Source organism: Triticum urartu, chromosome 3, assembly GCF_003073215.2.
Source record: "Triticum urartu cultivar G1812 chromosome 3, Tu2.1, whole genome shotgun sequence".
Taxonomy (NCBI): domain Eukaryota; kingdom Viridiplantae; phylum Streptophyta; class Magnoliopsida; order Poales; family Poaceae; genus Triticum; species Triticum urartu.
In genome coordinates, this window is record NC_053024.1 from 211,197,390 (window position 1) to 211,224,380 (window position 26,991).

At 50.1% G+C, this 26,991-nt stretch overlaps 1 protein-coding gene across 1 annotated transcript; it reads right to left on the minus strand.

The window, feature by feature from the left end:
- Positions 1 to 6,046: 6,046 nt before the first annotated feature.
- On the minus strand, positions 6,047 to 25,742 carry LOC125543636 (translin-associated protein X). The gene is made up of 7 exons (XM_048707048.1): positions 25,543 to 25,742; positions 25,341 to 25,471; positions 9,957 to 10,036; positions 9,293 to 9,434; positions 9,073 to 9,222; positions 8,774 to 8,975; positions 6,047 to 6,345 (listed from the first exon to the last, which is right to left on the minus strand). The coding sequence occupies exons 1-7, from the start codon at positions 25,676 to 25,678 to the stop codon at positions 6,242 to 6,244; spliced, it is 945 nt and encodes a 314-aa protein (XP_048563005.1). The 5' UTR covers positions 25,679 to 25,742; the 3' UTR covers positions 6,047 to 6,241.
- Positions 25,743 to 26,991: the final 1,249 nt, after the last annotated feature.

A 26,991-nucleotide genomic window follows, 5' to 3' on the forward strand; every position in this document is an offset into this window, starting at 1 on the left:
ACTTTTGGTGTCGGGTTCTATGGTAGTACCTTTGGGTCTCTACCGTGCAACCTCGTTAGTCCCTGCAGGACAAGCGGAAGTGGGAGCGGCAGTAGAGGCGGTAGTACCGCCCCTACCACCGCTGCTACTACCGCTCACTACTAGGAAAAAGCCTACTAATGGCGCACCTGTTTTGGCTACTAATGTAGAAGAAGAAGAAGAAGAAGAAGAAGAAGAAGAAGAAGAAGAACTTAGGTAAAATGAAGCTAACCTATGTCATTTTGGAAAAGAAAAAGAATAAGAAGAAACTATAAGCTTATTATGTAAACTTGATCATTTTTTGCTAACATAAGTTATTTTGGAGCTAACCTATAGGAAACTAAGCATATAAGCTCTAAGTTAGCATATTAGAACCAACTTAGGTAAAATGGAGCTAACCTATGTCATTTTGGAAAAGAAGAAGAATAAGAAGAAGACTATAAGCTTATTATGTAAACTTGATCATTTTTTGCTAACATAAGTAATTTAACCTATAGGAAACTAAGCATATAAGCTCTAAGTTAGCATATTAGAGCCAACTTAGGTAAAATGAAGCTAACCTATGTCATTTTGGAAGAATAAGAAGAATAAGAAGAAGACTATAAGCTTATTATGTAAACTTGATCATTTTGTGCTAACATAAGTAATTTTGGAGCTAACCTATAGGAAACTAAGCATATAAGCTCTAAGTTAGCATATTAGAGCCAACTTAGGTAAAATGAAGCTAACCTATGTCATTTTGGAAAAGAAGAAGAATAAGAAGAAGACTATAAGCTTATTATGTAAACTTGATCATTTTGTGCTAACATAAGTTATTTTGGAGCTAACCTATAGGAAACTAAGCATATTAGAGATAACATAGGTAACTAAGTATATATATATATATATCATTTTGGAGATCTGACATACCTGACATAGTTCAGTTCTCATTGTTCTTCTCCTTCTCCTTCCTCAGCCTGATGCGCCAAGAGCGGCGAGGCGGTGGAGGCAGCTGTGGGATGTAGTCTTCTACCACAATTGGCGTAGTCATGTCGCCCAGCTATGGGATCGCCGGCGCCACCACCGGTGCGTGGTAATTATCAGGCACCACCACCATCGCGAGGCCACCTTCAGGCAGGACGGGCACGACCATCGCTAGGTCATCCTCAGCCACCACCATCTCTTGCCCATGGTCAGCCACCACCATCTCTTGCCCATGGTCAGCCACCACCATCTCTTGCCCTTGGTCAGCCACCACCAGCGCTAGGTCATCCTCAGCCTGATGCCCATCGTCATCCTGCAGCTCCTCATCCCCACTCTGCTCCTCTTCTCCCCCACTCCAGTCCGGATCATCCTTCTTGTTGTCAAAATCGCTGCTACTTTCGCTAAAGCCAGAATCGCTATTGCTTTTGCTACAGCCATAATCGCTGCTGCTTTGGCTGTAGCCAGTGTCGCTGCTGCTGCTCCCATTGCCAGTCCAAATGCAACAATGACCGTTAACAACCGATGTGAGACAAAGCCAAATGTAGAGGAATAAGAAGAGGCAGAACGCACTGGCATCTTCGTCGTCAGCGTAGCGCATGCGACACATAGTCGCGTTGAAAACCTTCACGATGAGCATTGTGGCGTCATCGTCGTACCTGAAGAGAAGAAAGTACCCGGTCCGCAGGTCATAGGCACTGTAGAACTTCTCCCAGCCACGGCACAGGTACATGTGGCCCTCCTCGATCACCAACTCCACGTCTCACAGCCTGCGAACCCCGCTGCCGGCCTGTCGGAGCTTCACATTATCTAGCGGATCTTCACTCAGCATCTTCATAAAAGTGTCAGGCAGCCTCTGCAATTTGGGACAAGGAGTGATGTAGCAAACAACAGAGTTATCATAATGAGATGGGTGAAGGGGAGATCTCTCGTCTTATATACCTGCCTCGTGGCTGATACAGAAGAAGAAAGTATGATACTGAAGAACTCGAAAGCATCCAACTCGTACTCCGATGAGGCAGAGCGCCGGTGGCTGCTTCCCCCCATGCTTATCCAATCTTGCATGCATTTAAAGTTATTCAATCAGATGCCATATTATTTATTAACATGCTGCCAAGAAGCTTGAACATGCCATTAGTAATGTCTAGCAGCATGGTAGAAATAAAAGAAGTTAACATCTGAATGTTTCCCATGCTTATTTAATCAAACATTAGTAATGTCTAGCAGCATGGTAGAACGAATTCAGCCCTTATAGGCAGAAAAACAGCAGCAGCAACAAAAACAGAACAACCAGTAGTGCAAGACCAGATCATTTGCACTGTCCAAATGACCAAGACCAATTGGATTTTACCCAGTTAAAGCCACCACAAATGCACAGGTGTACCTATGCATTTGAGCAACTAAAACTAGTTAGAAAATCCAATAGCTAAGCCAATTAGAGTGCCACAAATACAGAGAGCAGCCAAGTTAAATTAACAGCCCAGAACCCTAGCATAAGTTAAATTACACACACACTTAGATAGCCAACATCACCCAAGTTAAATTACACACACACTTAGATAGCCAACAGCACCCACAGGAGCATGTATGCAGCAAGTTCAGTGAGCAAGATGACCACCACAGAGAGCCATCACAAATGACCTAGAGCACAGCAACTGGCAACCCTAGATCAAGATATAGCTATCACAGAGAGCACCAAAATTAATTGATGCTCATCTGGAACATACAGCCAGAACTAGCAGGACTACCAAAGCATCTAAAACATGAACTAGGGCTAGATCATAGAGAGAACAGAGAGAGGAAAGGAGGAGCTCACCAAGAGGGGTTGTAGCCGTAGCAGAAACTCAGCCACACCAGTGCCACGGTGTGACTACCAACACAGCCGGAGCTCTGCTGCAGAGGAGGCTCGTACTGGACAACATTATCCACCATTAGCATATATTGCAGACATATACTGGACAACATTAATTTGAGTAAATATTGGATCAACAAGCAGTCATGAATCAAAAAGCAACCACGATCCGAACTCTCTCTCTCTCGGCTGGACAAATCCATGAGTAAAAAAAGTTCCACCTGTAGCATATACACGGGGATCTGAGAGAGGCTCGTACCTTGAGGAGAGAAGAGTGTGCTGCATCTCTGCCGCCGCTGTTAGCCCGCCAAAATCCCACCTAGCCCTCTGCCCCGCTGCAAGAACGCCGACACGCAGCTCCAGATCAAGAGAGGAGGTTCCTCTGCCCCGTCCGTGACTCCCCTATGGTGCTGCAGATCGAGAGAGAGAGAGGAGAGAAGAGTAAGCCGGCGGCGAGAATCGGAAGGAACCGGGGCGGCGGAGCAGATCGAGGGAGGAAGAGACGATGGGAGGCGGCCCTTGGAGACCATGCGGATCGGGGAAGCGCCGCTGGCGGATCAGGCCTGACCTGCTCGATCTGCGGCTCCTCGACCTAGGGTGGGGAGAGAAGCTCGGTGGGGGAGAGGGCGAGGTCGCCGGCGGGGGTAGGGGTGGGGTCGGCGCCGATGTGGGAGCGAGGGAGGGAGGAACAGATGGAGAGGGAGTTTTGGAACAGATCGAGAGGTATATCAATGGCGCACCAGTTAGGGTGCGCCATAACTAGTTTTGTATATATATATATATAATTGTTAGTAGTGGCACACCGTGGTTGTGGTGCGCCATTACTAGTTAGAACTAGTAATGGCGCACTTTGCCAGGATGCGCCATTAGTGTGGAAGACACTAATGGCGCACCAGCACATGGTGCGCCATTAGTATATAGTAGTGGCGCACCACTTGCCTGGTGCGTCATTAGTGTCAATTTCATCTATAGCCCTTTTCCTAGTAGTGGCTCGTCACTCTGTTCTCCCGTCTTTCCTCTTTCTCCTTGGCATACTGTAGGAAGCAGTAGTACCGCTTCCGCAGCGATAGTACCGTTTGTGTGCGGGCTGAGAAGAGCATAACGGTTGGATTTGTTCCCCACTATAAAAGGGGTCTTCTTCCTCAAGAAGTCTTACCTCTTCCTCTCCCAAACTCCATTGTTGCTCCAAAGCAAATTTTCGCCCGATCTCTCTACCTAGCCAATCTAACTTGTTGATTTTCTAGGGATTGGTTGAGAAGGCCCCGATCTACACTTTCACCAAGAGAAATTTGATTCCCCCCCACTAATCCTTTGCGGATATTGTTACTCTTGGGTGTTTGAGCACCCTAGGCGGTTGAGGTCACCTCAAAGGCACATTTCATTGTGGTGAAGTTTCGTGGTGTTGTTTGGAGCCTCCAATTAAGTTGTGCAGATTGCCTCAAGCTTGTTTGTAAATGTTCGGTCGCCACCTTCAAGGACACCACTAATGGAATCACGGCATCTCGCATTGTGTGAGGGTGTGAGGAGAATACGATGGCCCTAGTGGCTTCTTGGGGAGCATTGTGCCTCCACACTGCTCCAATGCAGACGTGCTTCCCTTAAAAGGAAAGAAACTTCGGTAACACATCCTCGTCTCCACCGGCTCCATTTGTGGTTATTTCTTACCTTTACTCTGTGCAAGCTATTATTGTGTTGTATCATTTGCTTGCTTGTGTTGGTTGTATTGTTAGCATCATATAGGTTGCTCACCTAGTTGCATATCTAGACAACCTATTTGTTGATAACCCTAATTTGATAAGAAAACTAAAAATTTGGCAGTTGCCTATTCATCCCCCCTCTAGTCAACCATATCGATCCTTTCACTCGGACTCATTTTGGCTGATTAGCCAAAACTTCCATCGGCTGCGCGAGCCACGTTTCACATGGCCCACCACCCACTGCCCTTATCCTTATCTCCATTTTTTCCATTGCGAGCATCATCTTCTACCTCTCCTTCATCGAGAGCACCCCATCCTCGTCCCTCCAAGGGAGCACCCACCTCGCCTGCCCGCCGCTCTTTGATTTCCATGGCTATGACCATCGGGCCACAACGATGCGACGAGCTCGAACCCCCGACCACAGGGATGATGGAACCACGCGCCCAGCGAGCTAGAGACCGCGGTCGCGGTTTGCTGCAATGGCTTCGTCCACGAGCTACAACCAACAAATATCAGTGCTACAACAAGAACCACCGGATGCTAGAACAGGTCCTCTATTTTGCTGCAACCGGCAAAAGGTGATGCAATGGCGGCAAGATGTCGTGCCGAGATAGCTACAACCAGCAACAAAAGAAGCTTGGACTGGTGGATTTTTTTTGCTCCAATCGATGGGCGTGGTTTGGGGGAGACAGGGGGTGGCACCATGTTTTGTTGCATCCGGCAACCACAAAAGCTACCATCGTTGAGCAGTTTTGCTACAATGGCGACGGGGTGGCAGCACCGATGAGGTCTTTTGCTCGAACTGGCACACATGTTGGCTACTACCAGCAGGAGTTTTCGCTGCGATCAGCAAACCGAGGCGCGAGCTTGTCAATGGGGCGCTGCGACCGGCGCTGGCGCTTCCAGGCTGGTCACCTCGCTCGTTCACGGCAACTGTCAAACAGCGCCGCTGCTCCTTTCTTCAGATGGCGCTAGTCGGATTTGATCTTTGGGGGGAGAAGAAACGACATGGGAAGACATCCGACGGCCACACACAGCATGTATCCAACGCCCGTGCAGTGACCAACTGAAAACTAGGCCTGTTGATCCGCGGCTACCGCTGGCCAATTTCCTATGGGCAGGATACGACCTCTCCCAATGTTCCAAGGTGGCCGCATGAGAGAATTATCATGTACACCTCACTTAGGCCGCGTTCGACACTCCACCGCTCCTTCAAATCCAAGAATCTACGGAGCAGCTGTTAGCTCGCTCCAGGGATTATAACTCCAGCTCCGTCCGCTCCAGGAGCAGAGCGGAGCGAAGGGCCACCGAACGCGCCCTTAATTAAGACTTACCACGTGACACATGTGGTAAGCAATCCAAACTAATTGAAGATTTGATGATTTTTCTTGAAATTGTATTAACAAGATAATTATTTTCTCTCTACTTAGGTGAGGTCCGAAGGCATATCAGGTGATTAGAGCAAATGGTTCAGAGCACTCAAGAGACTTTCTGGAGGGGAGAAAAGAGCATCAGAAGATAAAGAAACAGAAACAACCAGTGCATAGAAGAATAATGCTAGAAGGTTAGTCTTGCAATGCTACAGAATACAGGTAGCTGAGGGCCGGGATTACATGTTCTACGGTGTGATGTGCACAAGCAACAAATAATAGTCGTGTTCAAAGCTTCTTTTTTGAGATAGGTCCCAGAAACATGCCTGTTAGGCAGTCTGGCTTCATTGGTCATAGTCGGCGGCACCGAAGAAGGCGTAGTCTGACTCGCCAGATGTTCCTAGCATAGGGATGTATTCAGATCCTCTCACATGAACACTGAAGCAAGCTGTATAACATATACATGCACAGCGTCAAAGTCAGCAGAAGTATAATTGCATCTGCCCTAATATGGATCCAACAATAACGAACATAAGATGATGATGATGATACCACAAATGCAAATCTAGGTATTCAGAGAAGGTGGATCTAAACTAAATCAGCACACCTACATAGAGAAACACTGCCAGGGGGGAAATCAACAAACACGGAGTGCCTCTAGTGCGATGTGTTTTAAAAACAGAAATACGCCGACAAAAAGTGACAGTAAGATAGGCAGGAGAATAACATCAACAGTATCGAAACAAAAGCAAAAGGATAATTGATGAAGTAGACGGCACAGCACACCTAAGCTATCCCCAGTACTTGTGAACCTGTTGTGCTTGAAATGTAATTCCACAAAATAGAAGCAAACGTCGAAATATTTGAATAAGCTAAATTATCAATTTTCAGCTATGCCAATTTTTTGTGCCAGATAGTTCAGAAAAAGTAAAAACTACAAAAGCTTCTAATCTAATCATTGCGGCAGAGAATCAAACCATTTAAACTAAGTGGATTACAATTATTATTTATAAACAGCGGAAACATCGTGTACTTGTTTGTCCTTCATATTCAATAAATTCAAAGTAAAACAGCTTTTTGGGAAAAGCTACTGTACCCGCAAGGATGTTTGCTTGAATTTAAGGTTGCATTTTGAAGAATTGTAAAAAAAAAAATCAACTCTGAACATGTAGGTTCAAGGTTTACATACTTGTGCAAATGTACATTAAAATTTGTTGAGAATTTTTAAAGATGCACGTGTTGGTAAAAATCAACTCTGAACATGTAGGTTCAAGGTCTAAACACAAGCACCCACCTCTGAATGTACAAAATACACACCACCCTTTTTTGTTTAAAAATGTGAAACGTCCGAGTGCAAACCAACACGGGACTTTTCTAGAGGTACTGCAACAGACAACGACCTTTTGACAGACACAATTAAGGTCCCACTGAATGATTCTAGTTGACTAGCACATGGTACAACAAGAAAGTTCAGATGTGAACTTAAATAGCACGATTAAAACCAACCCTAGTTCAGGTTGGGTATACTTAAAAACACTATTAACCAAACAAATATATTACTCATGCTAGTTTGATCCTTGATAAACTTTAACATAATCATGGTGGTTCTTGTTGCATGTGTAGAACAAAATGATTTAAAGATGGGATACCTAGTGTCACCGTAGAAATAAAAGTACAGATAAATAAAGGAACACAAGATCAAACAAAAACATGTGATTTAAGAACGAAAATCACGCTTAATTAACTGCTAAATAATGTCTAAAGCAATAGCAGAATCATTAGTCCTTACAAACAAAGGCAGCAAAGGACTGCCAATTTCACAATATAACTTTGCAACTACCGGACAACACATTTTCAGTTGAGGAGAACCTTCTTAAAAGATAAGCTATTCTAGCAAAAGCAGAAAAAATCCTCTTTTTGTTAGCATATACTGGTGGTAACTGGCAAGTAAGAATCAACATTTAAGATCAGTTGGTGGTCTGGGAACTAAGGTGTGAGTGTGACAAGAGTCAAGGAGAACACACTAAATTATATAGCATTATGTACATGTGAAGATAGTACGCTCCAACCTTTTACCACGGTGTAACTGATATTTAATAATCTACAAATCCAGATTCTTAAGTGTCATATGTAGCTGATTATCTATCATAAATTTACGAACTTTCATGATTAATTTAATCAATAAATAGGTGACTACATTTGCGTAAATATACACCAGTTCATAGACAACATTTCTGCGCCTCTTGGCAACATCTATGGAAGCCGATATTTATATCGCCAATATGGTAGGTCTATTAAGTTTTTTTTTGTCATGATACATGAGTGAGATGCAATGCTGTGATCATGCTAGTATTTTGAGTTTGTATCATGTCTAGTTTATTTTATATGTTGTGCTAATGTTAATCGCTGCTTCTTCTGATTAAATTCACCACTGGAGTGCATAATTTCCTTGCATTTGAGCCCATGGATTGTGCAACAAGGTAAATTAGCTACAGTCAGCAAGCACGTCCAAGCCTAGTGTCAATATCTTTAGTTTTTATCCACTCTAAGCAGTATATAAGGCTAGCACCACATTGGTTGGACCCAAGCAATGGAATAACAAACAAGGGTTGTTTCCACCAAAATTCATGTAATTGTTCAATGGATTAACCCGTACTGAGACGAGTTTTTTCTTCAAACTAAACAATCCATAAATTCTGCTGCAATTTTCCCTCTTTCGCTGGCTATTCCAGTTCTAGTCCTCCCCCAATCGGTGACTCCATCATCACCATATGTCTCCGAACAAAAGGTTTAGATCATTCATGTACTTAGCATACGTTGCACAAATGAAGAATCATCGGAAAGTTCAATACTGTTGGGCATGAAAGAAGTGATACCATTCTCAATTTTCACTACACTTTGAAGCATAACCTCCATTTTCTTCTTCATCTCATTATTGTCATCCATCAGTGGCACAAGAAGGGTCAGTTCCCTATAAATGTCACGTACAAATGCACATATATTTTTAGCATATTCAACTTCCCCATCAGATATACGTCCAATTGCAAGCCTCATTAGCTCTCCTGACAAATCAGCAACCTAAGACATTGGCAGCACAGAAATAGCATTAACTTCCAGCAAGTACAGAAAAGGGAAAATGATCATAAATAATTTATAAATGTATCAGTATATTTACCCCTAAAAGATAGTCAAGCACATTTATCTGCAAGGGCTCAATGGATTCATCACTTAGAGCAAGCAAAGAATCATTAATTTCAGCTAGACCCAATAAAGTGCCAGTCTTGCAAAATCTACAAAATGTTGCGGCCTCAATATATTCTTGTACCTGCAGCATTCATGAAAAACATGTTGGATTTCTGGCAAAACAAATGTAGAAGGACGACATTGATACTAACACCAGGGGTATAGGCTCTTCTGAGCTTCCAGAAGTCGGTTCCTTGTAGTTCTTTTACTAATTTGCCAATGTACTGGTTAACCACAGCAGCAAGGTCATTTTCCGCCTTTGAAAGAACTTCCTCCCTGTTATTTTTGCTGATCCTGGAGAAGAAAAATAGTATAAGAATAAATGTGAACTGTCACACATTGGAAATTGAAGATGATTTGCAGATGTAAGTTTGATCAATTCCAAGAGCCGTTTATAATTTCAGACCTCATGCTACATGATGGACATGATTTTTAAGCTAAAATCCTGCTTCTATCATCACATCTGATTTGGAGGAAACAAATACTTCGAACCACTTAACTCATGCAGAATTCCTGATTGTCTGTGCAACTACCCACTGGCTTGGGTATGTTCGGCAAAAGTCAGCATGACGAGTTTACACTAAGCCAAACATAATTTCATTGTAAAATAAGGCATTTCCACATCCCACATTTTAAACGTCACACAGCATACTAATTCATAAAAGATCAAGGTTAAGAAGTAAGAGTGCTCCAAGTTATTCTGAGAACCGCAATCAGTTTCTTCCTTTTTCAAAAATAAATAGATAAATCATGATACATCTAGCACAACTTTTGATGCTCAGATGAAGCAGGTCATCAGCACTCTGTATCAATTACCTGTGGACCTGAAAGATGACCTTTTTGCTGTTCATTGTCACATCCCGACTTGCTTTCACAAGCCTTTCCCTTTTATCATTCTACAATGATAGAGAACAGTGATAAGATAATATGAAAGCACTGATACTCGGTAATTACCTAATAACCTAAGGGAGTAAAAAAAAACATCCTACTGTGACAACATGCCTGCTTTCAGTTTGTGAAATGGAAGAACAAATTCTAATGGAAAAAACAGATCTAATGGTGAGTGTTGATTGTGCACATTTAACCCAAGAGGAAAAACTTCTAGAATATAGTTCAGGGAACCCTGAAGAGACAGAATGCTAAAGTAGTAGATAATTTCATGCAATGAACTCAGATACAGAAAATGAAATCTGACAGATGTTGCAGCTTTGCCATGCTATTATAGATATCCACGTGCAAATGTATAATGACAAAGACAAACCTCCGCCTTAATCTGAAAACAAAGATGCTAAGAAGTCTAGCTTCAACCAGGAGAGAGGAACGGAAATATCTTTCCCATCAACTGGGTGTTAGTCCTGAGGTACTGACCATGGGCGTCAGCCGAGCTGGGAGACGTAAAGGCCAGACTGAAAAGGCGTCAAGCGCTGGAGCGTAATTCAAATGGTAGAGTTGGGCTGGTTAGCGTCTGTGTAATGGGCCGTGCGGGCCGGGTGTGAGTTGTAATAGACACGTCTGGATCAGGTACAGGTCAAAGTCAACCTCTCCTGTGATACGTTGGGGAAGGTTCAACAGGAGCAGGCGCATGCCGCGCAGTTTGGGAAGCAGCCGGTCATGGCTGGCAGTGGTGAGAGTTCTTCTCCCACAGCATCTGATGTGTCCGATGGGATCCTTGGGGCAGCACCAGGAGTTGCTGCTCGTCCGCTGCAGTGTTTTCCTCAGGTACATGTCAATTTGCCCGCTGTCGATCATACTGTTCCTCTAGCTACGGATGAACCTGCTGAGAAGCGCTCCTGGATGCCTAAGATGGATTTTCCTCGCTTTGATGGTATGGATGTAAGGATTTGGATCGATAAGTGTGAAGCATTCTTCCAGTTGTATCAATATCCCTGATAATTTCAAAGTTACTTCTGCCTGACTGTATCTGTCAGATAAATCTGCACACTGGTATCAGGCATTCAAAAAGCACAGTGCCTTTCACACTTCGGAGCAGTTTTGTGAGGCTATTTTACAGGAGTTTCATGTGAATATTCATAGAGAGAGGATGAAAGCACTGATGGTACTCAAGCAGTTGGATACAGTGGAAGAGTACAAGGTTCAGTTCCAGCAGTTAGTGTGCAATATAAGGTTGTATGAGCCCACAATTAATGATACTTTTCTGGTTGCTAGATTTGTCATGGGACTGAAGGAAGAGCTGAGATCAGTGGTAGACTCCAACTTCCACCCAATGTTCAGGTGGCATCCATGTATGATACAGTTCAGGAAGGGCTGTTGGCTCAACAGAAATCATACAAGTCTAGTTATCAGAAGAATACATCTACTAGAACTGACACCAGACCAAATTTTGCTCCTGGAGAATTGCGGAAAGCCAAACAGTTAAAGGAATATAGACGTGCTAATGGTCTGCGTTACAGTTGTGGAGAAACATATATGCATGGGCATGCATGCAAGCAGGTTCCTGCTCCTACAGCTCAACTTAAGGCAGCTGAAGTGATTGATCCTCATGAGATAATATGTCTTAGATGCTTTAGTGGACAATTTTCAGGAAGAGTGTGCTACTATCTCTGTGACAGCTTTGTCTGGAGCTTCACATCCTAAAACTATTCAACTCAGGGCTCTCATGGGAAATCAAGTGGTACTGGTGCTCATTGATTCAGGCAGTACACACCTTTGTGGATCAGGCCCTGTTGAGCAGAGTGCCAGTTACTGCAGAAAAACTGACTCAGCCCTTGCAAGTTAAAGTGGCCAATAGAGACTTGGTGGCATACACTGAATTTGTGCCCAACTTAACCTGGTGGATTCAGGGCCATAATTTCACAAGCTCCACGAAAGTGTTACCACTGCCAGGAGATGACATTATTTTAGGGATGCACTAGCTGGAACAGTGGGGTGTAATGCAATGTCATTGGGCTGAGAAGTGGACTCAGTTTGTGTATCAGAGAAAAGAAGTGAAGTTACAAGAGATCTTACCTGCCAAGCAAGAGTCTATCCAAGAAATTTCTATGGACCAGCTGCTGAAACGGGAGAAGGCTAATGACATCTGGGCCACAGCTGTGTTACAACCCATTACTGCTACTCCAGGTGCTCAAGTCCCAACTGAAGTACAGCAAGTGTTGAGCTCGAGCTCCGTGGGTTCGCCAGAAGATTCAGAGCGGTCTGGATCGCCTGTCGCCCTGTCGGGGCAAAGCGGCGCCTCGCCCACCCCTGGTCCCACGGCGGGCCCAGGAACCCCAGCTGCCCAGTCCTCGCTGCCCTCCGGCCCCACTCTTGGGTTTCTGGCGGGAGGGGACACACCGGTTGCCGCCCCATCTGCTCTCACGTACGCGCCCGAGGCCACCCCCCATGTTGGGCCAAGTGGGGATGGGCCACCCGATGCTGAGGCCGCATCTCCACCACTGCTGCAACCGAGGGCCACCGCCGGGGCCCAGGGACTGATCTCAATTCTGCAGCGGCCCGGGGAATCCGTCACGCCCGCGCCTGGCCTCGGGCCTCGATCCCCGGCTTCTGGACGGTTTGCATCGCCGCCTATCACGATGCGTCGATCGCGCTGCCGGGCGACTCTGCAGCAGCAGGCTTGGACGCTCGGCGAGTTCCTCGCCGCAGCCACGAAACACATCAGTGCGTCCTTGCCGACCCCAGGGAAGCGGCCACGCCGCCCTCTCAACTTTGCCCCACGCCGAGGCCGCTCCGCGGCCGTCGCCACACCCGTGGCAGCGCCACCGACGGCAGAAAGGAGGGCTCATGTGCAGATCCTACGCACCCTGGGGATAGTTGGCACCAACCAGAAGATCACTGCCATCGAGATGAAAGCCTACGACGACATGTTCGCAGCGCCAATCCCCCTGTTGGTGCTCAAGGCCATCGCCGCCCTGGTTGATCGGGAGATCCCAGCGTGCATCGTCTCCCCCACGCGCGAGGCCATTGCCTGCGAGAGCTAGGCCCGCCAGCACCCTCCTCGTCGACCCCTTGTCCATGGATCACAGAATAAAGATTGCAGTTTGGAATGTTCGAGGGCTTAACTCGCGCGCCCGGCGTCGTGCCATACGATCTCTGCTGGACACCACCGGCGCCGCCATTGTATGCCTACAAGAAACTAAGATGGCTTTGATCTACTCGCCCATCGTGCTTGACATCCTCGGTTCCGAGTTCGATGACTACGCTTACCTCCCGGCTGTTGGCCCGCGAGGCGGCATCCTCATCGCTTGGAAGAGCAGAGTCGTCTCGATCTCCGACCCCATGCTGACCCAGAACGCGCTCACGGCCAAGGTGACCGTGGCCTCCGGGACACCGTGGTGGCTTACGACGGTCTACGGCCCCAGGAAGACGCTGATAAGATCCTGTTCCTCCAGGAGCTGCGCGACATACGTGCGGCATGCCCCGGCCCATGGATGCTCTGTGGCGATTTCAACCTCATTCTCCGGGACGAGGACAAAAACATGGGTGGCCTGCACCGACGCATGATGGGAAGGTTTCGCCGCGTCATCAACGACCTCGCCTTAAAGGAGGTCTATCTCAATGGGCGCCGCTTCACGTGGTCGAACGAGCAGTCGCCGCCCACGCTGGTGCACCTGGACCGCGTCCTCTGCACCTCGGATTGGGAAGATGCGCACGGCGAGTGCCACCTCCGATGTCTCGCTTCGGTCGTGTCAGACCACTGTCCATTGCTGCTGGATTGCTCCCCCATGCCGACGGCTCGCAAGCGCTTCCACTTCGAGGACTATTGGCTTCGGCTGGACGGCTTCCACGACACCGTTGCCACGGCCTGGAGCTCGGTGCACGACGACGACCCCTTCCGGAGGCTGGTCAAGCGCCTTCAGGCCACTGCCCACCGCCTATCCAGCTGGAGCACCAAGTCCAGGGGCAACATCCGGGAGAAGCTTGTCATCTCCCGCGAGCTGATCCTATGCTTTGACAAGGCGCGTGAGGACCGGGCACTCTCGCCTCCGGAGGAGTGGCTTCGCAAGCAGCTTAAGGTCACCTACCTGGGCATGGCTTCCATGGAGCGCACGATCGCCAGGCAGCGAGCCCGCATCGCGACTCTCAAGGACGGCGACGCCAACACGAGTTTTTTCCACAGGCAATGCTCCTTCCGACGGCAAAAGAATCGCATTCACAGTCTTGTCGTCGACGGCCAGGTGCTCACCGATCATGAGATGGCCAGCGTGGCGTTCACGCATTTTGATGGCTTGCTGGGCACTGCCGTGGACCAAGAACACACGCTTGATCTCTCCCAACTCATTATACCCAGCGACCTCACATGCATCGACGAGCCCTTCAGCCAGGAGGAGATATGGGAGGCCGTCAAGTGCATGCCGACGCGAAAAGCGCCCGGGCCGGACGGCTTCACCGCGGAATTTCTGCGTGCTTGCTGGAGCATCATACGGCACGACATTTGGAGCGTGTTCGAGCTGTTGTACACGCTGCGCGGGCGCGGGTTTAGCAGGCTCAACCAAGCGCTGCTTACCCTGCTGCCCAAGCGCGCGGACGCTCAGCAGCTCGGAGACTACCGGCCGATCTGCTTGATCCACATAGTGGCCAAGATCTTCGCGAAGGTCCTGTCACTGCGTCTCGCCCCCAAGCTCGACAGCCTCGTCAGCCGCAACCAGAACGCGTTCATTGCCGGACGTACTCTTCACGACAACTTCACCCTTGTCCGGCAATCCCTCAAGATGCTGCACCAACTTGGCGCGCCCAAGATCATGCTCAAGCTCGACCTCACTCGTGCCTTTGACTCCATATCCTGGCCCTTCCTCTTTGAGGTGTTGCGCCAATATGGGTTTGGGGACCGATTCAGAGAATGGCTGGCCATCCTGCTATCCTCGGCAAGCACTCGGGTCATGCTCAACGGAGACCCCGGCCCGCCGATCTGGCACCGCCGCGGGCTGAGGCAAGGCGACTCCACCTCCCCACAGCTCTTCGTGTTGGCGGTGGACACTCTTGGAAGGCTGATGCGCCACGCCCTACAGTCTGGCATCCTCCAGCAGCTACACCCCCGTCGTGCCATTCCGGTGATCTCTCTCTACGCCGACGATGTGATGCTCTTCTGCCATGCCACTCTTGAGGAGGTATCCGCTGTCAAAGGCATCCTGGACATGTTCGGCACGGCATCGGGGCTACGGGTGAACTACGCCAAGAGCTCGGTCACGATCATACATGGCGACAACTCCGCCGAGGGGGTGGTGGAGCTGCTTGGGTGCCCCGTCGCGACCTTGCCGGTCACCTACCTAGGCATCCCGCTCACCACCCGCCGCCCCTCTGCGGCTCAGCTGCAGCCCCTCGTCGACGCGGTGGCGGGCCGGCTCCCCTCGTGGAAGGCTTGGCTGATGAACAAAGCTGGACGACTTGCGCTTGTCAAGTCGGTACTCAACGCCATACCTATCCACCAACTCCTCATGCTCGCGCCCCCAAAGAAAACCTTAAAGCAGCTCGAGAAGATCCAGTGTGGGTTCCTATGGGCTGGCCGTGTGAATGCTCTCGGTGGTCACTGCCACGTGAATTGGCGCCGGGTTTGCCGACCGCTTGAGTATGGTGGGCTGGGCGTCCGGGACCTGGAGCGCACTGGACTCTCACTACGGTTGCACTGGCTATGGCTAGCACGCACGGACACGGACAGAGTATGGCAAGGGCTGGACCTGCAATTCACTTCGGAGGAGCGCGCGCTCTTTTACGCCTCGACGACCATGGCCCTCGGAGATGGAAGGACCGCACTTTTCTGAGAAGATCGCTGGCTTGGCGGCCAGGGCGTCCGTGAGCTCGTGCCCATGCTCTTTCAGTGCATCCCCAAGCAGCGCCGGAAGACGAGAACGGTGGCGGAGGCCATGGCCAACAACCTATGGGCACGTGACATCCAAGGTCTGCTAGGCCTTCCTGAGATCGGTCAGTACCTCAAGCTTTGGCACTTGGTGCAGCACATCCAGCTGTCCAACGTGCCGGACAAGCTACTTTGGAGCTGGACCACTAGTGGCACATACACGGCCCAGTCATGCTACCGGGCAACATTCCATGGAGCGAGGGGCTGCCACTCTTGGAAGCTCATTTGGAGGACCTGGGCGCCGCCTAGAGTGAAGTTCTTCCATTGGCTGGCCTGCCAAGACCGCTGCTGGACTGCCGAGCGACTCGCGCGCCGCGGCCTGCAGCATCACCCGCGGTGCCTGCTGTGTGACCAGGAACCGGAGACGATCAGACACTTGATGCTCACATGCCCATTCACCAGGCAGACATGGCACGAGGTCCTATCTTGGCTGCGCTTGCCGGCGCCGACACCCGAGCACGATGATTCGCTTATGGACTGGTGGCTGCGTGCGAAGGAGTTCACACCGCCCACTCTACGCAAGGCGCTGAAATCCGCAGCGCTCTTGGTGCCGTGGATGATCTGGAAGCATAGGAATGCGTGCATTTTTGACCATGTTAGCCCCTCGCTCAATGAGCTTCTAGACACGATCAAGGACGAGGCCCGATGTTGGGCAAAGGCCGGAGCTCAAGGGCTCAGGGTCGTTTTGCCATCATCTTGGGATGTCCACTGAGCCCATGGCGGCTGTGAAAATGCCTCCTAGGAGGATGTAAATTCCCTATCTTTCCAATGCAATGAAACGCAAAAGCTATTTGCGTTTTCTTGAAAAAGTGTTGAAGACTAACAAAGCAGTGTTTATTGATCCCAAGACCCTGCGTCCCCATAGAGAGTTTGACCGTGCCATTCACCTTGTTCCTAATGCCAACCGCCTTATAGATACTTTCCTTTGCGGAAAGATGAAATTGAGAGACAGGTCGCTGAAATGCTTTTTTTTCGAGAAAACGCAAAAAGCCTTTGCGCTTCATTTCATTGAAAAGATGGAAGACCTCCTAGGAGGTGAGTTACATGGTTCTGTGACCGGTCAGTGGACGTCCCAGGTTGTGGGCAGAACAACCCGCGGCCCCTGGGCGCCTGCTTTTGCCCAACACCGGGCCTCCTCTTTGATCCTATCCACTAGTGTTTCGATAGATGGTGAAGCATTGTCGAAAACGCATGCATTCCTGTGCTTCCATATCATCCAGGGGACGAGCAATGTGATGGACTTGAGGGCCTTGCGATGTGCCGGTGGTGTGGCCACCCTTGCGCGCAGCCACCACTCCATGAAATTGGGTTCTTGATGGGGCGGCTGGGCCGGCAACCGAAGCCGGTCAAGGATGGTATGCCATGTCTGGCGAGCAAAGCGACAGGCCAGGAGCAGGTGTTGTAGTGATTCCACGGCCTGGTCGCAAAGGAGGCATCTGGGGTGATGATCCAGCCCGCGCCTGGCGAGCCTTTCGGCTGTCCAGCAGCGATCCTGGGCTGCCAACCAGTGAAAGAACTTTACCCTTGGTGGATCCCAACTTTTCCATATCAACTTCCATGAGGGGCATCGTGTAGAACCCTGGAAGCTGGCCGCATAGCAAGATTGCGCCGAGTAGCATCCGTTGGCCGTCCACCTCCAGAGCAAGCGGTCCGGCTCGTTCGAGAGAGTGATGTGGCTCACGGCTTGCCAAAGGAGCAAGTATTGGCCGATCTCGTGCAGCCCCAGCGTCCCCTGTATATCGCGCGCCCAGGTGTTGTTGGCGAGTCCATCAGCGACCGTCCTTGATTTGTGTCGCTGTTTGGGGATGCATTGGTAGAGCAGTGGGGTGAGATCAAGGACGGACTGCCCATTGACCCAGCGATCCTCCCAGAACAACGTGGTGAGACCATTGCCGATGCTCATAGTGGTGGAGGCGAAGAACATCGCTCGCTCCTCATGTGTGAACTGTAGGTCAAGACCTTGCCAAGCGCGGTCAAGGTCCACGCGGGCGAGCCACATCCATCGCATGCGCGACGCAAGTCCAGCGCGCTCCAGGTCGCGGACCCCTAACCCGCCGTACTCAATGGGTCTGCACACATGGCGCCAATTGACGTGGCAGTGGCCGCCATTGGCGATGGCGCGTCCAGCCCAAAGGAAACCCCTCAGGATGTTCTCTAGCTGCTTCAGCGTTTTCTTGGGCGAGGAGAACGCAAGCAACTGGTGTACGGGGATCGCGCATAGGACAGACTTGACCAGGGCGAGCCGCCCCGCCTTGTTCATGAGCCACGCCTTCCAAGTCGGAGGTCTGGCAGCCACCGAGTCGACGAGGGGGTGTAGCTGGGTGGCAGTGGGCCGGCGTGTCGTCAGCGGGATGCCGAGGTAAGTTATGGGGAGCTGCGCTACCGAACACCCGAGCTGAGCGGTCGCCTCATCGGCCAGCAGGTCGCCATGCAGGGTAGTGGCCGAGCTCTTGGTGTAGTTGACCATTAGCCCGCTCGCCTTGCCGAATAGGGCTAGGATTCCCTTGACGACGGCAACATCCTCCGGCGTGGCGTGGCAGAAAAGCATCACATCATCCGCGTAGAGAGAGATCGCCCTGTCGTAGGCCACCTCGGTGCCATATTGGGGGGCTGGGTTCTCCATTCAGCAGGACGCGAGTGCTCGTCGTCGAAAGCAGGATCGCAAGCCACTCCAGAAATCTGTCTCCGAACCCATATTGTCGCCAAGACCTCAAAGAGGAATGGCCAAGATATGGAGTCGAAGGCGCGCGTTAAGTCGAGCTTCAGCATGATCCGTGGGGCCCCGAGCTGATGTAGCATCCGTAGGGATTGCTTGATGAGGACGAAGTTGTCGTCAAGGCTCCGGCCCTGGATGAATGCGTTTTGGTTCCGGCTGACTAGGGCATCCGGCCTGGAAGCGAGGCGCAGCAAGAGGACCTTGGCGAAGATTTTGGCCACAAGATGTATCAAGCAAATCGGTCAGTAGTCGCTTAGCTGCTGGGCGTCAGCTCGCTTGGGGAGCAAGGTCACCAAGGCTTGGTTCAGCTTGTGGAAGCCGCGTCCTCTCATCTCGAACAGCTGCCGGAAGACGTCCATGAAGTCTTGTCGCACGATGGTCCAGCAGGCCCGCATGAATTCAGCGGTGAACCCATCAGGCCCTGGCGCCTTGCGGGCGGGGAGGTGTTTGATCGCCTCCCAAACCTCCTCCATGGTGAATGGCGCATCCAGGCTAGAAAGGTCGCGTGGCTCGATGAGCTGATCCAGCTCTAGCGTGAGTTCCCGGTCAGCAGTCGAGCCAAGGATCCTGTCGAAGTGCTCGAATGCAGCCCGCACCATCATGTCCTGGTCGGTGAGTACGTGCCCATCCACGGCAAGGTTGTATATTCGATTCTTCTGTCGGCGGAAGGAGCATTGCTGATGGAAGAAACCGGCATTGGTGTCGCCCTCCTTGAGCATGGCAATGCGCGCGCTGTCTGGCAATAGTGCACTCCATGGACGCAAGGCCGAGGTATGTGATCTTTAGGTGCTTCCTCAGCCAGTCTTCTGGCGGGGATACAGCACGGTCCTCCTAAGCCTTGTCGAAGCGTGATATGAGCTCGCGAGAGATGGCCATTCGGTCGCGAATGTTGCCGGTCGACTTGGCGCTCCAGCTGGTGAGTCGACGGGCTGTGGCTTGGAGGCGAAGCATCAGGCGATGGAAGGGATCCGGGTCATAAGCCGAGCCCCAAGCCGCAGCCACCGTGTCATGGAATCCATCGAGCCTAAGCCAGAAATCCTCAAAATGGAAACGCATGTGCGACGCGGGCATGGGTGCGCAATCCAACAACAATGGGCAATGGTCCGAGACGACGGACGCAAGGCAGCGGAGATGGCACTCGTCGTGTGCGTCTTCCCAGTCCGAGATGCAGAGCACGCGGTCCAGATGCACCAGGGTAGGCGGGGACTGCTCGTTGGACCATGTAAAGCGGCACCCGTTGAGGTAGATTTCCTTCAAAGCGAGGTCGTTGACAAGGCGGCGAAACCTGCCCATCATTCGCCTGTTCAGGTTACCATTGCTCTTGTCCTCAGGGCTACTGTCGGCGTCCTGGGAACGGGGGTACCCAGACTTGCCTGCCTGCAGCCCACGGCGTGGCTCCACCAGCGGCCTGGTATGGCCCATCATTTGCAACAACAACTCAAGACCCTCGCAAGGGGCCAAGCCTCGCGAGGCGGACGACGCCAAGACCTCCCTGGGGGCAGCCTCACTAGGCTGGCTCCCGAGGAGCGGGGATATCTATGCAAGGGGCACCTCGCGAGGTTCACGTGACGTGAGCCATGACGACCAAGGCCAGGCAGGCGCCAGCGGGCGCAGTGTACCAGTTTCCTCTTTGGTGCTAAAGAGGCAGGCGCAGGCGAGGAGTCCCGAGGCATCAGGCAAAGGTTTCCATATCGACGCAACGAGACCAAGGCCAGCAGGACGGCGGGACGAAAGTCACCGCGGAGCCCACAGCAGCGTCACCACCAGAGCCTTTGGCAGGCGAAGACCGCCTTTTGTCAGGATAGCTTGTACTAGTTGTCCCCCTTCAAACTTGGCCGTCGTTGGATCCCTTCCCGCCTAACATTTGGGAAGAGGACCAGGGCCTCTATAAATAGGGCTAGCCACCACCGTAGCAACGGACGGATCATTCAGACCATCCTCACACATACCAGCTCATCAAGCTCAAGAACACCTCTCCTCAGGAGGCAGTTCGTCCATTGTACTAGTTCATCCCTAGCCCTCAAGGCAATCCACCACCACACTGGAGTAGAGTATTACACCACAACGGTGGCCTTGACCAGTATAAACCTCTGTGTCTCGTGTTCCTTGGGTTCGTCGAGCTAGGCCGTGGGATTGTCAAGCGAGCGAACTAGAGAGGAGGAATATTTCGTGCGCACCCCTGTGTTTGAACCTCAAGGGTTAGCCGAAACCCACGATCCGACAGCGGAGGATAAGGTTGAAGTCGCCGCACGGCATCCATGGCCCTGGGTAGGCCGTGCGGATCTCCCGCAGCTCTTGCAGGAACGCGATTTTGTCCGTGTCGTCCTGAGGTCCATACACGACCGATAGCCACCAGGGCGTGCCCGTGGGCATGGTCACCGTGGCAGTAAGGGCATTCGTGGTGAACAGAGGGTTCGTGATAGACACAACCCTGCTCTTCCTTGCCAAAAGAATGCCATCTCTTGTGCCATTCGCCGGGAGATATGTGTAATCGTCGAATTTCGAGCCAAGTGTGTCGAGCACGACAGACGAGCAGAGCAATTCCATCTTTGTTTCCTGCAGACATACAATGGAAGCAGCAGTGGTGTCCAACAGCGAGCGGGCGGCAAAGCGCCGAGCACGTGCGTTCAGGCCACGCACATTCCACGCCGCTATCTTAAGGCCGTGATCCATGAACACCGGATCGACGGGCAAGATGATGTGCCTCTCCTAGGCTTCACATGCAACCTCGATGCGTGCCGGCGTGGTCGGCAGGTTGGTCAGGCACTCCGGGATCTCTCGATCGACCAGGGCGGCAATGGCCTTGAGTACAGCGAGTGGGATGGGCGTCGCAAACATGCCCTCGTAGGTTTGCATCTCGACAGATGTGATCTTCTGGTTTGTCCCGATGATCCCCAGGGTGCGCAAGATCTGCACGTGCGCGCGTCTTTCGGCCGCTGGGGGCGCCGCCGTCGGAAGGAAGTGGCCGCAGAGCGGCCACGGCGGGGGGCAAAGTTCAGGGGCCTACGCGGCCTCCTCCCGGGCGTAGGCAAGGCCGCGGTGATGTGCTTGGTTGCCGCGGCCAGGAATTCTCCCAGCTGGTCTAATAACACCTAGTTTAAGCCCTTTTGCCTCTCCTGTTCTATTGGTGAAGAAGAAGGATGGCACTTGGAGATTTTGTGTGGACTACAGAAAACTCAATTCTCTAACTATCAAAAGCAGATTTCCTATGCCAGTGATTGATGAGTTACTGGATGAATTATGAGGCACTAAGTGGTTTTCTAAGTTGGATCTTAGGTCAGGATATCATCAGATCAGAATGACAGAAGCAGATGAATTCAAAAACAGCACTTAAAACACATAATGGACAGCATCAGTTTAAAGTCATGCCTTTTGCCCGTGATTGATGAGTTACTGGATGAATTATGAGGCACTAAGTGGTTTTCTAAGTTGGATCTTAGGTCAGGATATCATCAGATCAGAATGACAGAAGCAGATGAATTCAAAAACAGCACTTAAAACACATAATGGACAGCATCAGTTTAAAGTCATGCCTTTTGCCCGTGATTGATGAGTTACTGGATGAATTATGAGGCACTAAGTGGTTTTCTAAGTTGGATCTTAGGTCAGGATATCATCAGATCAGAATGACAGAAGCAGATGAATTCAAAACAGCACTTAAAACACAAATGGACAGCATCAGTTTAAAGTCATGCCTTTTGGGTTGTTTACTGCCCCAGCAACTTGCCAATGCTTTATGAATTTCATATTTGCAGGTCCCAACAGGAAGTATGTTTTGGTCTTCATGGATGATATATTAGTATACAGTGAAACTCTAGAAGAGCATTTGAAACATCTGCAATCAGTGTTTGATAAACTACAAGAGCATAAGCTGTTTGTGAAGGAAAGTAAATGCTCTTTTGCTCAACAGAGCATGGAGTATTTGGGCCACATTATTTCAGATGCTGGAGTTACTACTGATCCAACAAAGACTGCTGCCATGGTGGACTGGCCCACTCCCACAAGTGTCACTGAGTTAAGGGAATATTTAGGGCTCACTGGATATTACAGGATTTTTTTCCAGAATTATGGGTTACTGGCTAAACCACTGACAGCTCTTCTCAAGAAACAGGCCTTCCAGTGGATGGACACAGCCCAGAGAGTTTTTCAATTGTTGAAACAAGCAATGGCTACTAGTCCAGTTCTGGCATTACCAGATTTCAACAAATCCTTTACTGTGGAAACAGATGCTTGCAATACTGGTATTAGGGCTTGTGCTTACACAAGAGGGCCATCCCATAGCTTATTACCACAAGGCCTTGGGGGTTAACAGCCAAAAGGTTTCCATATATGAGAAGCAATTTCTAGCTATAATGATGGCCATTGACAGGAGGAGATCTTATCTGTATAGAGCTCCTTTTGTGATTAAAACTGATAACCAGAGTCTTTGCCACTTGGGAGATCAAAATTTGACTTCTGATTTGCAAAGGAAGGCTATGACAAAACTGGTTGGCTTACAGTTCTCTATACAGTACAAGAAAAGAGTGGAGAACACAGCAGCTGATGCTCTTTCCAGGGCGGCACGTTTGTTTTCAGTCCAGGCAATGTCCACTAGTAAACCTGTCTGGGCGCAAGAAATTTTGAATTCTTACACAGTAGATCCTGCTGCTCAAGTACTGCTTCAGAAATTGGCTTTGGATGCTAATCCCTGGATAACAGTTGCAAGAGGGGCTGATTAAACATGAGGATAAAATCTGAGTGGGGGCAAATGCTGGGCTTCAAACCAAGTTAATCCAGGCTTTTCATTCCACTACTATAGGGGGGGGGCATTCAGGCATGCTACCAACATATCATAGAGTGAAACAACTGTTCAGCTGGTCTGGTCTGAAGAAAGATGTGGAAAACTTTGTGAAGCAGTGTAGCATTTGTCAACAAGCAAAGCATGAATTATGCAAAGTGCCAGGTCAGTTACAACCACTTTCTATACCTGATGGTCCTTGGCAAGCTACAAGTATGGATTTCATTGAGTTCTTGCCTAAATCAGAAGGATTTAATGCTATTTTAGTAGTGGTGAATCGTTTTTACTGAAGTCACTCATTTCTTGCGTCTGAAACACCTGTTCACTGCAGCTTCAGTGGCTAAAGTTTTTCTGAATAACATAGTCAAACTGCATGGTCTGCTTCAGTTCATCGTATCTGATTGTGACAAGATCTTCACCAGTGCTTTTTGGAAGGAACTGTTCAGAGTATGGGGCACTGAACTGCAAATGAGCACAACTTATCATCCTCAAACGGATGGACAAACTGAGAGAGTAAATCAATGTCTGAAGATGTATTTGCGTTGTGCAGTACCCGATTCACCAGCTAAGTGGGCCTCCTGGTTACCTCAGGCAGAACTTTGGTATAATACCACGCACCATTCTTCTCTGGGCTGTACTCCTTACAAAGCATTATATGGACATGACCCTAATGTGGACAAGTTGCATCGTCAGACAGTTTCGCTGAATGCTGATGTTCAGGCTTGGCTGTCATCCCATACTCAACACACAGCAGTTTTAAAGGAGCATTTGGCCAGGGCGCAGTGCAAATACAAGGGGAAATGGTATATTTGTGCCTGCAGTCAGTGGTAAATCGTCCCTGTCCTAAGCTGGCTATGAAGTTCTTTGGGACATTTAAGATCCTGTCGAAGATTAGTCAAGCTGCATACAAGTTGGAGCTACCCAGGGGCAGAGCACATACCTGACCACACTCCCGTTTTTGCTACACTGCCAGGGCCATTGGAACTATCTGTTCCTGGCCTCGCACCAGAAGAAATTTTGGATCGTCGTCTGGTGAAGAAGGGTAACGCGGCACACCAGCAGATTCTGGTGAAATGGACAACCATGCCCGCCTGGGTACTGTCAGTCCTGAGGTACTGACCATGGGCGTCAGCCAAGCTGGGAGACGGTAAAGGCAAGACAGAGAAGGCGTCAAGCCCTGGTGCGTAATTCAAATGGCGGAGTTGGGCTGGCTAGCGTCTGTGTAATGGACCGTGTGTGCAGGGTGTGAGTTGTAATGGACCTTGCACTATATAAGCAACGGTCAAGTCTCGGCATCGAAGAAATGAAATGACTCTGAACCTCTCATTCTATCTTCTTCTAGCTGCCTACCTCGTCTCTCCCCCTTCCCAAATCCGAATCCGCGCCGTAGTTGATCAATGTCGATCGCCGGCGAACCTTGCTGCGGCTAGGACGTGACACTGGGTCAAGACTGAGCATCGCCTACATCACACATTAGTGTAGTAGTTTTCTCGTAAAATATCAGGTTGGTTCAGGTTGAGCACAAATGATCTTGGCACTTGTTGAGTGTTCGGCTTGTTGTGCATTTTGCTGATATCTCTCTAACGTGAGTGACCTTGTAACTTGTTATCGAAGTGAGCGCCCATTGCCTGATTAGGGATCAGCACTAGGCAGATACAGCACAAGTTTCCTTGTAATTTCTCCGAACACCTAGCACGCATGAGAAGATCTTGGCAAGAGAGAAAAAGACGCGCGCTGACCTACACATAAAGCTCTAGACTACCCCTCTTCGAGCGCACTACACAGCAGAAAATAATCCCGGGCAGCGAAAGCATCACGCCCAGCCGCCACGTCAAACAGCGGCTTGATCCAGGGAGGGAGCGAAGCCAAGAGAAACGGTTAGCGCCTGCGCGTACATACCAGCGCGTTGAGGTACTCGGCGTGGCCCGTGAACTCGGCCTTCATCGCGGAGCACCCCGCCGAGGCCGGAGAAGCCGCCGCGTCCGTGGCCATTGTCCTGGACCTCTTGGTGGCCGGGCCGGCAGGAGACGCTGGAGAGAGCAGCAGACAGTGAGAACGCGGAGAGGGAGCGAGAGTGGGGATGAGGAGGGAGGGGGATTACGCGAAGAAGTAGTGGTGGGGCGAAGGGTTTTGCAGCCGGGTTGGGGCGCCGCCATGGTGGAGGGGAGAGGAGGCCGAAGCGAGGAGGGGAGGCCGCGCAGGTGGACGAGGCGGTGGCAGACGCGTAGGGGCACCATCTGGCTGGCCCGTCCCACGGTTTCGGCGCGGCTCTTCCGTGGCTGCCTCTTTTCATGTGTCTAGACCATTTTTTTTTACACACGACGTACGTTCATCCGGCCAACCAACATGTGGTTGTGGTTAAAAATAAAATCAAAAGGACAGCCAAAATGAGAGGGTTTTTCCCCTAGGTCTCGCGACTAGAGTTTTCCAGTCCTCCGGTAGCGCCGCCCGTGAGTTCCCCATCGCTGACGGGTTGATCCCGCAAGTCAGATTTTCTCCTTCCCCCGCATGTCTCCTGACCCCCTCAAGGTTGTCCCTGGGAGAGTCGGGTACGCGGAGTGGGGCTTTGGTTTTCAAACGCCGTCCACGGACCACCATGGCGGAGACTGGTTCGAGTAGTAGATCAAGAGATCGGAGGTCAGAGAAAGCAGCGAAGCTCCTGGAGAGGCTGAATCTTCAGGATGAGGAAATAGATGATCTAATGTGGGAAGATGACATTGATGTTGAAGAAATCAAGCCAAAGTGGCTAGCCCTAGGTCGGCTATTGACAACAAAAAGCTTTAGCCAGAGCGCGTTAATTGCGGATATGAAAATAGCCTGGAACCCAGCGCTGCATGTGGTTTGGAGGAGGTGTTGACACCAGATTTTGGCACGGCCAAGAACTTAATTAAGATGGCCTCAAATAGAGAAGCGCTCAAAGTGAGAAAGTTCCATATCGTCAAAAGGTAAAACTTTCATATTTGGGCCATAGTCATCCGGTCTCATCTCTAAGGCCGAAGTTGTGTTCGAAGTACTCAGATTTTGTATTCAGAACACTATTCGGCTGATTATGCCCCCAAGATGGCCTCATATGGGAAAAGTTTCTACAAGAATTGTCTTCGTCTCGTCGAAACGATCGATTTTGATATAAGAAACGTCTAAATTGGAGTTCGTATGCAAAAGTTATAGCCAAAACGGTGTGCTGCAAAAGTCTGCCCCGGAAGTTCCGGGCAAAACTTCCGGGGAGGTTCCGGGCTAAACAGAAACTTTGCACGCGGTGCGCCCCGAAAACTGGAATTTTAACATTATTTGCAGATTTACGGGGCCGATTTCGACATCAAGATGACCTCGGATGAAAAAGTGATCAACTAAGGAATTTTTCTCCATTGCAAGATCTACAACTTCGCTTTTGGGACCGTCGCGATCCGAAGCCATATGCGACCTGCAGGAGCTGTGCAAGAGGGCTACTTTATGTAATTTTAGCCCGGAAGTTCCGGCCCTCGTGGTCCGAGTTAGGTTATCTTTTGATGTTTTAGACGGGATTTGAGTCCTTTTCTTGTACGGAAAGTCC

Coding starts and splice junctions, on each gene's coding strand:
- LOC125543636 (XM_048707048.1), bottom strand. CDS start 25,678: ATGGTGCCCCTACGCGTCTGCCACCGCCTCGTCCACCTGCGCGGCCTC. Junction 25,472..25,542: donor CCCCACCACTACTTCTTCGC/GTAATCCCCCTC, acceptor TGCTCTCTCCAG/CGTCTCCTGCCGGCCCGGCC. Junction 8,976..9,072: donor TGCTTGACTATCTTTTAGGG/GTAAATATACTG, acceptor CCAATGTCTTAG/GTTGCTGATTTGTCAGGAGA.